Genomic DNA, 15,367 nt, shown 5'->3' on the forward strand with positions numbered 1-15,367 from the left:
GAATCATAAAATATATACTCTTATTCTCTAGTTTCTTTCAACATGATGACTTTATATTGTTGCTCTATCTATAGTTCTTTTTTAAAAAAATTATTGAGTATATTCATTCATTCATTGAATGAATATAATCACTATCTGTTTCTCTGTTCACTCATTAATGAATATGTAGGTTGTTTTGAGCTTTGGGCTGTTACAAATTAAGCTACTACACTGAAGAAAGGAGAGCAAACTGACCTTTAAAGCAAACAGAAGGAAGAAATTAAGATTAGAGTGGAAATTAGTGGAATAGAGGATAGGAAAACAATAGAGAAAATTAATAGGACCAAAATTTCATTCTTTGAAAACAGTCAACAGAATTGGCAGCGTTTAGCTGGAATTGACCTAGAAAAAGAGACGATTCAAAGTACTAAAATCATACATGAAAGAGTACATGTTCCTGACCTTGCAGAAATAATGAAGGATTATAAAGTCATGGTGTGAGCAGTGTCAGTGAGCTGTGTGACTTAGAGGGAAGGGACACATTCTCGGACACACATACAGCTGCTGTGAACATTCGCGTCCATGTCTTCAGTTGACAGGTTTTCGTTTCTCTTGGGTAAGTACCTCACAATAGAGTTGCGGTGTCCCAGAGTCCCAGCAGCTCCACGTCTTTGCTGAGGCTTGGTGTGGTTTGATCGATTCTAGTGGATGCATAGGAGTGTCTCATTGTGACTTTAGTTTTTTTTATGTGGTTACTAACGATGTTAAACCTCTTTTCAAATGCTAATTGATCATTTGTATACGTTTTCGAAGTATCTTCACATCTTTTGCCTGTATTTATTGAGTTGTTTTTCTTATTGAGATATATACATATCTATTTATATTTTGAATATAATATATATACTGTATCTATATATTGAATATACTATATATATTGAACGAGTCACATAGTCTTCTTTTTTAAAAAATCACTTTACTGAGGTATGGTTGACATACAGAAAGCTGTATATGTTTAATGTATATAATTTGAGTTTGGAGATAAGTATGTTTCTGCTTAAATTGTCACTATAGTCTATGCCATAAGCATGTCCATCATGTCCCAAAGTTTCCTCCTACCCTCTTTATATTGCTATTACTAATATTGTTATTTGTAATAAGATCTACCTTCTTAGCAAATTTTAAAGTGTACAATTTTTTTCTTTTTAAGTTTTTTCTTTGGCCACACCTCACTGCATGCAGAATTTCCCTGACCAAGGATGGAACCCACACCCCCTGTAGTGAAGTGCAGAGTGTTAACCAGGGAAGCCTCACCACTGTTAACTATGGATGCTATGCTGTACATTAGATCTCTAGTGCTTTCCATCTTGCATAATGGAAACGTTTCTTCCCGTTCCCCAGCCCATTTCCCATTCCCAGGAGAATGGTAGTCACCGTTCTACTCTTAGCAGCTATGAAATGGACTATTTCAGATTCCTCAGATCAGTGCGGTCATGCAGCATTGTCCTTTTGTGACCCACTTATTTCACTTCGCATAATACTGATAATATTCTCCATGTTCCTTCATGTCATTGCAAATGGCAGAATTTTCTGTTTTAAGGCTGAATAACATTTCATTGTGTGTGTGTGTATATATATATATATGTATCTCACATATATTCTTTTTAAGAGTTTTTGGTATATTCTAGATACAGGTGCTCATCAGATATGTGTATTGTATTTTCTCCCATTCTATAGCTTGCCTTTTTAAATTTGACTATGTGTGTGAGAAGGGGAGGAAAGAGTGAGCACGACTGAAAATTTTTGGTGTGTGGTATAGCCAGTGCATTGCCATGGCACAAAATCCAGAAGAGACAAAATTTTATCTGGTGAAAAGTGTCCCCTTTGCCCAGGCCCCATCATTTCCCTTCCTCTGGCAGCAGGTTTCCCTCCCCAGAAGCAACCAGCTTTACCAGTTTCTGGAGAAACTTCCTAGAGGCAGATGTTATGCACGAATGTGAAAGTACACACATGTAATCCTTTTGAAAGTCAAACGGCAGCATACTGTACACAGAGTCTTGTGCCTTGCTGTACACTGTTACAGATCTCAGAGACCCTTCCATATGGTGCATAAGTCTGTTCCTCCCTCCCCTCCCTGCCTTTTCTGTTAATGACCGCATAGTATTCCTTGGTCTCAGTTCAGAACTTAGAGTCCCAGGCGAGAAGTCTGTGCCAGTGCCTTTTTCTTCTTTACCCGATCTTCCATGTATGCCTAGGGTTTTCTTCTTCAATTGAGAAGTTTAGCGGCTTGCTTGTATTTAGGTGTCTGTTTTTCTTAGGTATTTCTACTGTAAAGCCTTTCTGCTTTGTCTACATCCTTTTTATTTTTCATTCTCTTTTTTAGAAGAAAGGACTTGTGGCTGTTTGGATTTTAGTCTGTACTTTTCGAGGCTCCACTCTGGGCTGATTTTATCAGGTTATATTTTCATTCTTTATGTTGGGAAGATTCATTGATTTGATCTTCTGAATGATGGATTTATTTTTAATTTCATTCCACTCCACTATTTCTACTTTTCTGTTTAAATTGAAGCTAACTTGTTTTAGCAATCATGTTTCTAGACGTGCTCTCACAATGTGGTGTCCACAATGATGATCCTGGCGTCGGGCAAGAGCTGACCACCTTTAGATGGAGGTGCGTGGACCTTCTGGTCTGCACCTGGGGTTTGGCTGCTTCTCCCTTCTTGGAGAGGTACATGCTGTTGTCCCAAGTACTGAGATTTGCTCTTGGGCCTCCTCTGGGGCATGCATTTGTTTGGCCATGTCATACCTATGTTTGCATACAAACATAGGCCATATATGCATATATGACCATAAGCTGGAGAAGGAAATGGCAACCCACGCCAGTATTCTTGCCTGGAAAATCCTGTGGACAGAGGAGCCTGGTGGGTTTCTGTCCATGGGGTCACAGAGTCGGACACGACTGAAGCGACTTAGCATGCGTGCATGCATTGGAGAAGGAAATGGCAACCCACTCTAGTTATTCTTGCCTGGAGAATCCCAGGGATGGAGGAGCCTGGTGGGCTGCCGTCTATGGGGTCACACAGAGTTGGACACGACTGAAGCGACTCAGCAGCAGCAGCAGCATGGCCATAAGCAATACACAGAGACCGTGTAGTCAGCCTCTGCCTGACTGCAGTGGTTGGGTTGGGATGGGATGCCACGCGATAAGAAGAGGATGGAGAAGAGCTCCGTGGCTTTGCTCTTGGGCAGGCTTCCTGTCGGGGTGGGTGGCAGATAACAGGACAATAGGCTGGGTGGACCCTTCTTAATTGAGGAAGTGGGGAGAGAGTTGCCCTGCAGATGGAGAACTTCACAGTTGATCCAAAAATACCCTTCCTCTTTTCTTTCTTTTGTTTTTTTCTTTTTGCTGGGTCTTCATTGCTGTGCAGGCTTTTCTCTAGTTGCCACAGTCAGGGACTGCTCTCTAGTTGAGGTGCACTGGCTTCTCATTGCGGTGGCTTCTCTTGCTGGGGAGCCTGGGCACTGGAGTGAGAGATTTTCGGTAGCTGTGGTTCCCAGGCTCTAGAGCACAGGCTTAATAGTTGTGGTGCATGGGCTCAGTTGCTCTGCGGCATAAGGGATTTTCTCAGACCAGGGATCAAACGCCTGTCTACTGCATTGGCAGGCACAGTCTTTACCACTGAGCCATCAGGGAAGTCCCCCTTCCTCTTCTCTTCAAGTTGCATTAGAAACTCAGCACTCCACTCCCTTTTCCTTACCCCACCTGCCAACTCAGTGCCTGCTCTGTTCTTACTCACTTCTGAATTTGGGGTTTTCTCAGACCATTCCCATATCCAGCATTTCCCACTGTGGTCCAGTTAGGTTGTGATCTCTCAACTCTGGCTAAATTTGATTTTTATATAAATTTGATCCTGTCTTTTCACACCTTTTCCAGAAATACTGCAAATTTTTTTTTGAATGATGGCATCCATCCCCATTTTCCAGATTTTGAAAACAGATTTATTCTTAATTTTGTATTTCATTTGTCATTTCTGTGGAATTTGATGGAATGCAAGAGTCAAGCCCAGGGCTCAGCTCATACCCACCGTGGACGTAGTGGATTTTGTTATTTTTCACTGGCAGGAATGTACCTGCCTCTTTTACCGTTTCTCTTTGTTCCCCTTCCACATAAAATCAGTAGCAGCAGCAGCTTCTGCTGCTGCTAAGTCCCTTCAGTTGTGTCCGACTCTGTGCGACCCCATAGACAGCAGCCCACCAGGCTCCTCCGTCCCTGGGATTCTCCAGGCAAGAACATTGGAGTGGGTTGCCATTTCCTTCTCCAATGCATGAAAGTGAAACGTGAAAGTGAAGTCGCTCAGTTGTGTCTGACTCTTTGCAACCCCATGGACTGCAACCTACCAGGCTCCTCCGTCCATGGGAGTTTCTAGGCAAGAGTACTGGAGTGGGGTGCCGTTGCCTTCTCCTAGTAGCAGCAGCAGCAGCTGTTAAATTGAGCGCTCTGGGCTGCATGTTATATCAGAGCTGATTCAATTGTTCCTTCACTTTGTGCCCCCTGTGTACCAGGTGGACGGCGTTTTGGTTACGCACTGCGCTTAGCAGACCACCCCAAATGAGGCAGGTTAAAAGACACATTAACAAAATTATGTGTTTATTTGGCTGCACCAGGCCCTAGTTGCAGCATGTGGGAGCTTCACTTCTCACTGCAACATGCAAGGTCTTTGTTGCAGCATGCAGGATCTACTTCTCTGACCAGGAGTCGAACCTGGCCCTCCTGCGTTGGAAACGAGGAGTCTTAGCCGTTGGACCACCAGGGAAGTCCCAAAATATGTTTATTCTTATGCCTTGTGGCTCCATGCGTTCCCTGGACTCAGCTACATGGTTCTTGCTTGGTGTCTCTCGTGTGGTCATCTGAAGGCTTGCTTGAGTTGGGTGCCTGAGTTGGCTCGTGGCTGGCAGTTAACTCAAGTGACATTTTCATGTGGCTTGGACTGCTCCAGGCAGGCTGGCTGGCTTCCTGGGGATGTGTCCCAAAAATGAGCATCCCAAGAGATCGGAAATGGAAGTTCCTGGGCCATGTGAGGACTGCGCCCAGAATCAGCACAGCATCACTTCCGCCATATTCTTTTGTTCAAAGCATACATGGGGCCTGCGCGGATTCATTAGGGTGGGTTGATAGCCTCCATGTCTTGATGGGGACGTGGCCAGGGCACACTGCAGTAAACATGTGGGATGGGAGATACCATTATGTCTGTCCTTTAAAATACATGAACTGACCCAAACACAAAGATAACCAATCCCAGGACCATAGATCCTCAGACCTTCTGGGACAGAGGCAGGTGGATAAACAGGCAGTCACAGCACAGGTGATAATGTGTTTTGAGAACGGTAGGCACAGGCATGATAGCAGTGTGGGAGATATCTGACCCAAACTGGGCAAGTGCTGGTGCGGATGGGGGGCTCTGTTAAGAAAGGTGGCATCTTAGCAGGAATATCTCTGGAGCTGAGTTTTAAAGCACACAGGGACATTAGGTAGGTGAAGGTTATGAAAAGAGTTCTAGAGATCAATTGCACAACAGTATGAATGTACTTAACACTGTTGAACTGTACACTTAAAAATGACTAAGATGGTTAAGTTTCATGTTATGTGTATTTTGCCACAGTTAAAAAAAAAAAAAAAAAGAAAGCACGGGACCTGTTTGGCACAGCCTAAGGAAAAGGAAATCACTCTAGAGTCCTGAACACTTGATGTGTGGATTTGCTGATAGCAGCTGGAAGGAGATCTCTGGGCCTTTTACTTGCACTTTTGGAAGCTATTATCTTTACACCCAAAGAATGGGTTTCCTGCCTGCTTTACACAGACTCCTCCCTTGTTGTAGTAACACCACCGTGCGTAAAACAACTTGCTCCTTACTCTGAGTTTTAGTACACCGTTTGGCTGACTGTCGTTTGTGTCCTTTGCTTCGTTGGGTGATTTTGAGGACTGGGCTTGAATTTCATAGGAAGACGAAACTCACTGGGTATAAATATTACCATCTGCTGTTAGTCTCAGCTGACAGAGGAAAAGCATGGGTCACTGGAGACAGATACATGTGGGTCATGCCTCCTGCGTCTTTGTTCTTGAGAGAGGTATTGGTGACAAGGCAATGGCACCCCACTGCAGTACTCTTGCCTGACAAATCCCATGGACGGAGGAGCCTGGTGGGCTGCAGTCCATGGGTTCTTCAAGAGTCGGACACGACTGAGTGACTTCACTTTCACTTTTCACTTTCATGCATTGGAGGAAATGGCAACCCACTCCAGTGTTCTTGCCTAGAGAATCCCAGGGATGGGGCTGCTGTCAATGGGGTCACACAGAATTGGACGCGACTGAAGTGACTTAGCAGCAGGTGTGGCTGCAGAGGAGGGACTCTCAAGAGTCTTCTCCAACACCACAGTTCAAAAGCATCAATTCTTCGGCGCTCAGCTTTTTTCACAGTCCAACTCTCACATCCATACATGACCACAGGAAAAACCATAGCCTTGACTAGACAGACCTTTGTTGGCAAAGTAATGTCTCTACTTTTCAGTATGCTATCTAGGTTGGTCATAACTTTCCTTCCAAGGAGTAAGCGTCTTTTAATTTCATGGCTGCAGTCACCATCTGCAGTGATTTTGGAGCCCCCAAAAATAAAGTCTGACACTGTTTCCCCATCTATTTCCCATGAAGTGATGAGACCAGATGCCATGATCTTCGTTTTCTGAATGTTGAGCTTTAAGCCAACTTTTTCACTCTCCTCTTTCACTTTCATCAAGAGGCTTTTTAGTTCCTCTTCACTTTCTGCCATAAGGGTGGTGTCATCTCCATATCTGAGGTAATTGATATTTCTCCCGGCAGTCTTGATTCCAGCTTGTGCTGCTTCCAGCCCAGCGTTTCTCATGATGTACTCTGCATAGAAGTTAAATAAGCAGGGTGACAATATACAGCCTTGACGTACTCCTTTTCCTATTTGGAACCAGTCTGTTCCATGTCCAGTTCTAACTGTTGCTTTCTGACCTGCATATAGGTTTCTCAAGAGGCGGGTCAGGTGGTCTGGTATTCCCATCTCTTTCAGAATTTTCCACAGTTTATTGTGATCCACACAGTCAAAGGCTTTGGCATAGTCAATAAAGCAGAAATAGATGTTTTTCTGGAACTCTCTTGCTTTTTCAGTGATCCAGCAGATGTTGGCAATTTGATCTCTGGTTCCTCTGCCTTTTCTAAAACCAGCTGGAACATCTGGAAGTTCAGGCTTCCTGCTGAAGCCTGGCTTGGAGAATTTTGAGCATTACTTTACTAAATTAGCATTACTTCATCTAAATTAGGAAACAGCAAATGAAATCCAAGAAGCTAACTCTGGCCAGCTACCTTGTTTTTTTTTAAAATATATATAACTCATGAGTAAAGAATTGTTGTTGTTAACTTTCTATTTTGAAATAATTATAATTCACAGTCAATTATAGATTCACCAAAAGTGTGTATAAGAAGATTCCAGGTGCTCTTCATCTACTTTCCTCCAAAGCTAACTTCTTGCTTAACAGTGCCAGCACACTGACATTGGTACAATCCACAGAACTCGTCCAGATTTCGCCCGTTTCACAAGCGCTCCTTTGTGAGTACGCGCGTGTGCCCGTTGTTTGTGCATTTCTATCACGTGTGTAGATTTTGTAACCAGGACCACCACAGTCAACACGCCGGCTCTCCCCACGCTGAGCAGGGCTCCCTCCTGCTGTCCTTTAATAACCACGCCCACCCCGTCCTCCATGACACCTTCAGTCCTAAGAGATTTTGAATGGCATTTTTAAATGACTGAAAAAAATTTATATTTCATGACATAAGAAAATTAGTGAAATTCAGCCTTCTGTGTCCATAACTGAAGTTTTACTGGAATGTAGCCGCACCTGTTTGTCCACGTACTGTGTAAGACAACTTCTGTACCCCAACAGCAGACTTGACTTGCTGCAGCCGAGACTGTGTGACCCGAAAAGATGGAAATATGTACTGTCTGGTCCTTTACCAGAAAAGCTTGCCAGCCTCTGATATAAAACATCATCTGGTTACTTTTTTAATCTCGCGTTTCATTCTTTTTTAAACAATTTGAGGTATGGTCAATGTATTTCATTTAATTTGGTACATGACGTGATATTTATTTTTGCACTTGCTGTAAGGATATGACTTAATTGTTTCCTGGTTGGTTAACCAAATTCTTCATCAGCATTTATTGACTAATCTGTTCTTTCCTCACTATTTGAAATTCCATAGTTATTGTATACTAAAAACTCAGATCTGTTCCATCAATTTAGATATTGATGGGATTAATCATTAGGCTACTTTGGCAGAGTATTTTCTACCCAGGATTTCTCTGGGGATGAGAAGCCCTCGCCTTCTTCATTAACACTAAGTGTTCAAGCCAGATGTGCCCGTGCACAGTGGTGGCTGGCCTCGCAGGTTTATTTCTGCCTGCACACCCTGTGATGGCCCTGGCTTGATTCTTCTGGAGCCTGTGGGGGATCATGGCTGGCCACATGGAGCTGTTGGTTAATGGTCTCTGGTCCCTTATGTTGGATCTTCTCTGGAGCTGGCTGGCTCTTAAAACATCCTTTGAGAGGCAAGGTCTCTGGCACTGGTAGATTGGGAATTTACTGGTTTGAAGGAACACACGTGAAGGATTGCTCACGACCAGGCTGTGCTGCAGGTTCCGAGGTGAGCGCGGTGGTGCTGGGTCTCTTGTTGGGTAGGTCCTTGTTCAGAGAGAGCTGTGACCAGGGGCCAGTGCGCGACAGCCATAGCCTCTGCTCTGGTCTCTTGGGGCTGGGCTTCAGTTGTGCATTCTGCTTTGTACTGGCAGAGTGACCTTAGGCCCATCCTCAACCTTCCCTGGACCTGTTCTCTTAGTAGGAACATGCATAATCAAGCTCACCTCCCCCCATCCCACCCCTGTATTATTTTGAGTGTTGATACGTACCAAGTCAAGCTTGCACGGTGCTCAGCAGAGAGTATGAGCTTAAAATATTTGATTTGTTTTTCCTTGACTTAGAGGTGTGCGTGTATGTATGGATTTTTGTCTCCAAGTCTTGTGATCTTTCTCAGTCCCAAGGGTTTGCTTTCGGTTTTGGCATTTTGTTTTGTTTTGAGTCGCTTTATAGCCCAGGCTCCCAGGGCACTCAGCTGGCTCTCTGCCAAAGGTGGGTTCAGGTGACAGCCAGAACCCTCTAGCCAGGTGCTGGAACCAGGCGGTGCTGACAGTCTCACCTGGCCTTAAGTGGATGCTGATGTGAGATTCCCCCCGTGAGTTCCTGAGTGAGTGTGCTGGCTGTGACAGAGAAAAAATGACCTGAGACAGATATGCCGGCAGCAGGTGATGGAAGGTGAGTGGGTGGAGTCTGCTGGATGGAGGCGGCTCCCCACCCCCGGGTCAGAGTGGCAGGTCCCTGGCCACTTGCTGTAAGCCTTGCTGAACTCAGTCACTCTGGCAGGATTTGCCCGCTTGTCCCAGGGATGGGCTTCATGGATTTAACCACAGCACACAGGGCTGTTGACCTTCTGCTTACTCAGTTTTGCTGGAACTTCAGGAATTTCGAATCCTCTGTAATTCACCTATGTTTGAAACATGATCCCTCTAGTGTGGCCAGACTCTGTTTGTTTGGTTTTTTTTTTCCTGCCAAGGAGACATTCATCAGAGTCTCCCACGCCACCCGACATTATTGTTGGCGACTCTTCTCACCTGTCCTTTCTTCTCTGGCATCTTCCACCTGACTCAGGTACCACCAGGGGCAGGGCAGGGGAGGTGTGCCTGGACAATTACAAGGGCTCCCCAAAGGATCCCTCTCTCGTCTCCTATTTCTTCTCCTCTCTATTTGATCTGTGTTTTTTTTTTTTTTTTTTCTTTCTGAAGTCTTTTTGAAAACCTTACGTATGATTGCTACTTTCTTGCCTAAAAGCTTGAAAGTGAAAGTGAAGTCGCTCAGTCGTGTCCGACTCTTTGCGGCCCCATGGACTGTATGTAGCCTACCAGGCTTCTCCGTCCATGGGATTCTCCAGGCAAGAATGCTGGAGTGGGTTACCATTTCCTTCTCCAGGGGACCTTCCTGACCCAGGGATTGAACTGGGGTCTCTCGCATTGGAGGCAGACACTTTAACCTCTGAGCCACAGGGAAGCCCTACAAGCTTAGCTACTGCCTGTAGGGTGCACCACAAATTCTTAAGCCTGGTATTTGAGATCCTTCAGAGTTTGGAGCTCACCGGCCCTCTAGGCCTTCTTTCCAGCCGCTGCCCCTGGCTCAGCCCACGAGGCCAGACCCCAGCCGTGTCCTTTGCCTCTTAGCCTGTGTCTGTCTTGCCGAGGCGGCGCTCCACACTGGGGACACCTCAGCCCCACCTCAAGTGGCTCTTCGCTGTGTACACGGGCTTTCACAGGCATTCTCTGTATCCTCCATGCTGCCTGGCCACCTGGATGGGTTGGCCTTACCATTTTCCAGCGAGCATTGGTGAATTCAAGTGGTTTTGTTGCTGCCGCAGAGCTGGTAGGAGGGCTGGGGTGGCAGGGTGCCTCTCTGGAGCCGGCCTTGGAGCGCAGTTACTCTCGCTTTCTCTGGACTCCAGCACAGTGCTGTTCCCTTATTCATGTATGTGTCTCACTAGATCATGTTGCTGTTTGTCCTGGGTCCCTGCCACACCCGTACTCCACCCCGAAACTTGATTCCTCAAATTCCCCTGGCACTCAGTGGGAACTCGATAAATGTTTGTTTGGATGAAGACATGAATGAGTAGATTTTTTTCTTTCCATATCTTGTAATTTGTGGTTTGAGGGAAGATGGTACCCTGGTAATTAGGCTACTTAAAATGCCTGTGTGTAGGAAAACATCTCTTTTGGCTACAGAAGAAATAGAAAGTGGCCATTATTTTGTCCCATTCCCTCTGCCATCTCACAGAGATTCCTTGAAGTAAGATGCTGAAAACATTTAATTATATCTATTGTAAGAAGGTAATCCTTCAGCTAAATTTTGTCAAACAACAGCTATACCTAAAAGTGGCTTTGAAGAAAGCTAACTCTCCCTTGATCTGTCAGGCCCCACCTCCCCACAACAACCACCTTAACTGAAGAGTAATAATAAGCATCTTTACTGTCGACAGTTGACATCTTTCTCTGTCGTGTGTGAAGTGTAAATGAAAGCATCTTGAGAAATCCTTGTGTCTTGCTCTCTTGTATACTGGCTTCAAGACAAACCTCCTCACCTCCCCACGGGGATGCATACCCTCCAGCCTCTGCTGCACCACCACAGGGAAGCTGCCCGCTTTCTGACTTTGTTTTTATGTGTCATTTTATTTATTTATTTTTGGCTGTGCCTGGCCTTGGTTGCTCTGCAGGCTTCTTTCTAGTTGCGGTGAGCAGGGGCTACTCTCTTAGTTGCCAAGCTCAGGCTTCTCATTGTGGTGGCCTCTCTTGTTTTTGGAGTGTGGGCTTTAGGCACACGGGCTTCAGGAGTTGCGGTGCAGGGTCTTAGGTGCTCCTCCACATGTGGGCTGTTCCTGAATCAGGGATCGAACCTGTGTCCCCTGCATTGGCATGTGGATTTGTAACCACTGGACCACCAAGGAAGTCCCTGACTTTGTTTTATCCTCATAGTTCATAGGCAGATAAGGTCGCAGTATTTTTTTTTTTCCTGTCATTCATTCCTTGACTTCTTTTATCTGTTTCTGCCCTCTACGTTTGTACCCAGTCTGAAATACTTCCACTCATCCTTATATTAATATTTATAGGGCTCATTTCTGCCTCTGAGCTCAGAACACCCACGTAAGAGGGCCAGACCAACCAGTATGAAGCAGGGGGCCCTTTTCTTGCATGTCCTTCGTTTCTGCCTTTCCACCACTTTCCTTGTCTGGTTACTTAGTTGTGAAACTCTCTTGAGCTGTTTTGGTGTAGAATGCCCTACTCTGGCTTTTTCTTTCACTCCTGGTTGTTTAGGACTGTGATCAGCTGGATGTTGAGTGCCTTCTTATTTTCCAGTAAATCCATTCTCCATGGAAATAAAGAGAGATCCCCCATGTCCCGGTCCAGTTCGAGTCATGTCAATAGGAGTGTGGGGATTAGATCTGGAGCAACCAGGTAGCCAGGTAGGTCTCAAGCCTGGAAATGCATCTGTACTTTTGGGTGGGAGGTGGGCACGCTTCAGGCTTCTAAAAAGGATGCCATGGGGATTGCGTATCTCAGGCTTTGAAGAATTTCTCAGAAAACCATCTCTTTTAGCTCCTCTGTAGTTAGATGCAGATTCCTGAATCAACACAACAGTGTTTAATCCACACGACTAATATTGAGAGAATCCTATTAGGGAAAGAATCCTAATAGATCAACCAACTGTGACATATTTGAGTACAGTCACATATTTCCTTCTGATTTGACAGTTGCTCACCTCAGGTTAGTTTTAGGCTTGGATGGAGGTTCAAGGGCATCCCTGCCCCTAAAGGCAGGGTCTGTGTGTCACAGATCGTTGAGCGTGAGAGTATGCAGTTAAGGAGCACAGATCGTTGAGCGTGAGGGTGCTCAGCTAAGGAGCACAGATCATTGAGTGTGACAGTACTCAACTAAGGAGCGATTTGAATTTAGGGAGCTCATGTAAGTTCAGATATACTTCTGCTTCCTTTTTTAATTGAGAGAGACAGTTTAGAAGCAGTAGGGCTTAACTTTATCCCCCATGGGTACCTTTGGGACTCTAAAAATGCTAGGTTCTCTCCAAAAGAAGATTCAGATTTACAAGGGCACGTGCAAAATCTTGCACATTATTTTTGGCATGGGGTGTCTTTGGACTCTAGAGAAAGAGTTCCGATTATGGAGGAATGGTGAGCCTCAGGTCATTTTTGAGGACAAGACGCTTTTAGTCTTGCTCAATGTTCCAGGCTGTTTTAAGCACAGCTGAATGGTGTAAGCGTGGCCTTAAGAGTAACCACTTCACTTGAATTGGTGGTGGAGTCTTGCCCTGGTCTGTTCCTCACTTAAATGGTTTTTGTCCTTGGAAAGGGATTTGGTCTGAAGTGATGATTAATCAACAAGTGTTTGATCCCCTAGTAGATATTCAACAATATAAGTATATTGTTTTGTCTCAGTCCTTGTTCTGAAAACCAAGATGCTTCCCTTATCTTTCCGTAGGCGTCTGACTCATTACCTCAAATTCTTGAGTGCATTCCACGTGTGCAGTGCTGTGTCAGATGGTAACAAAAATCATGTCAGTTAGGACCAGTTTGTGAGGTGAACAAATGGTACAGTTAAGGAGTGTTATGTGAAGGGTGGGAAAGAACTAACACATGTAAGGGATTATGGTGGCACATTACTTGTGTGTTTCCTTGAATCCTTACACCCTCTGTGTCATAGATGGAGAAACTGGGGCTCAGAGAGATTGAGTACCTTACTCCAGGCCTGGTGAGGAGCAAAGCCAGAATTCAAGCCCAGTCATTTGGACTCTAAGCCCAGGTCTTCTTCCTGCCTTGCCTCTTCTGTTGAAAGACCAGAGGTAGATGGAGTGCGCCGTCTATGGGGTCGCACAGAGTCGGACACGACTGAAGTGACTTAGCAGCAGCAGCAGCAGCAGCAGGGTTGGGAGAGTATAGAAATGAGACCCTTAGACTGAATATCCCCAGTAGGTTTTTTTTTTAATTTTATCTGACTGCACTGGATCTTAGTTGCAGCTCGTGGGATCCAGTTCTCCTGACTAGGGAGCCATCCCAGGCCCAAGCTTGGTGTCTTAGTCTCTGGACCTGGAGGGAAGTGCCCCCAGTAGGTCTTTATGAAACGTTGTTTCTCCTCTGTTGATTGCCCCCCGTCGTGTAACTTTTTCTCAGTTGGTCTTGTGGAGCTCCCTATGTGCTCCTGTGCCTCCCTCTCATTCTTGTGTGGGGTGTCTGGGTTGTGTGGTGTACCACAGCACTAGGTGAGAGAGCAAAGACCTGACGTCCTCACAGTACTGCCTACGTGACCGCTGACGTGCAACTTCTGAGTCTTTCTTATAAGTGACACAAACAACTTGGATGATCTGAGGGGTTCTCCGCCCCTGCATGATTTTGATGTAGAAACGTCAGGGAGGAATGCCTTTACTGCTGAGCTTTCAGTTGGCAGAATGCATCAAGGTGGAAAGGAAAGAGGTTTTCAAAGAGGTTTTTAGAGTCATGTTCTCTTTGTTGGGTACTTTGGCTGAGGTTTAATTCATGTGTTCAGAAAGCTGTCTGCTTGGCCTTTTCATTCCTCTACATCATGCATGTACTTGACCAGCAACAGAGTTACAACCTTTGTGATATTGGTCCTAGGTATCATTCAGTTAGGGACAAGCTTGCAGAAATACCTCTCCTCCTTCAGCCTGGAATGTGCAGACCAAGCTCTCCCACTATCTTGTTTTCCTGTTCAGCAGATTTTCTTGTTATTCTCGAGTTGCCCCAGCAGCCTTTGCGTGCCTCCCTCATTTTGCATGGACCTCCATTGTATCCCATATTCTTTTGCGTCATAGGTAGAGGTTTTTGTGGCCATGTGCCCAGCCAGATTGAGTCATCTAAACATAGGTGTCACATCCTCGTAGCTCCCTGTCAGCACTTTGACTAACGTGTGTTAGCTGTTTCACTATGTGGTTGAACAGTATATATCCTCTTTAGAAGGATGGAAAGAGATCATGTTTAAATTCATCTGAGGGTAGGAGAAAAACCTTTCCTCCCAAGAATCGCAGGAATGTCTGAAGAGTCTTAGAAAAAGCTGGTAGTAGACATTGGAAGCTGAGCTGGAGAATGTGGACGTGGGCTCTTGCTCTTCATTTGTAATCTTGTCGGAGGTCGTCTTTTGGGTCAGGCCAATAGAGGATTTTACTTGAAGGAAGTTTTTCTAATAGAAAAGCTGGGGAAACAGTTTCATTTGAGATGACTTTATTAACCTACAAATAATTAAAAGTGATCTCTTAACCCATGTCTAAAGAAGAGTCTTTCCCTTATAAGTAATGCTTCAGAATCCAAAGTGGGAAAATGTAAGTCTGCTCAGGGAAGATGCTAACCTAGAAATCACAGACTGCTGGGCTGTGGGAACTTGGGGATGCTTGTGCAAGCAACCTTGGAGGTCTGGGAGAATATTGGAGATGAGGCTGTAGGGCAGGGGTGGAAAGGAAGGAAGACCGAACTTCTGCTGATGAGCAAGTAAGAGTTCTAGGACTTAGGTCACATGGTTAAGATGAATTTTATGTAACTCTGCAGGAAAAAAAAAACAACAACTGTACCTCTTAAAATTCCATGTCCTTTATACACTATTTCCTACCCAGATTTAAAAAAAAAAAAATTACACAGACATTTTTGGGACTTCCTGGTGGTCCAGTGATTAAGATTCTGAACTCCCAATGCAGGGCGGGGGTT

General features: G+C 45.0%; 1 protein-coding gene across 7 annotated transcripts in view; it reads left to right on the top strand.

The window, feature by feature from the left end:
* Positions 1–15,367, top strand: part of SNX30 (sorting nexin family member 30) — a 109,691-nt gene that overhangs the window by 25,268 nt on the left and 69,056 nt on the right. The window contains exon 1 of one of the 7 annotated variants that reach the window (XM_086316007.1): positions 12,044–12,106. The exons of the other annotated variants lie outside the window; for them this stretch is intronic. Within the exon in view, the coding sequence (XP_086172133.1) occupies positions 12,059–12,106 (48 nt within the window). The 5' untranslated portion in view covers positions 12,044–12,058. Of the gene's footprint in view, positions 1–12,043; positions 12,107–15,367 lie in introns of those variants that run through there. 7 annotated transcript variants of the gene reach the window in all.

The sequence above is a fragment of the Bos grunniens genome, chromosome 8, assembly GCF_055505025.1.
Source record: "Bos grunniens cultivar Pamir isolate PY7600 chromosome 8, Bosgru_T2T1.0, whole genome shotgun sequence".
NCBI lineage: Eukaryota > Metazoa > Chordata > Mammalia > Artiodactyla > Bovidae > Bos > Bos grunniens.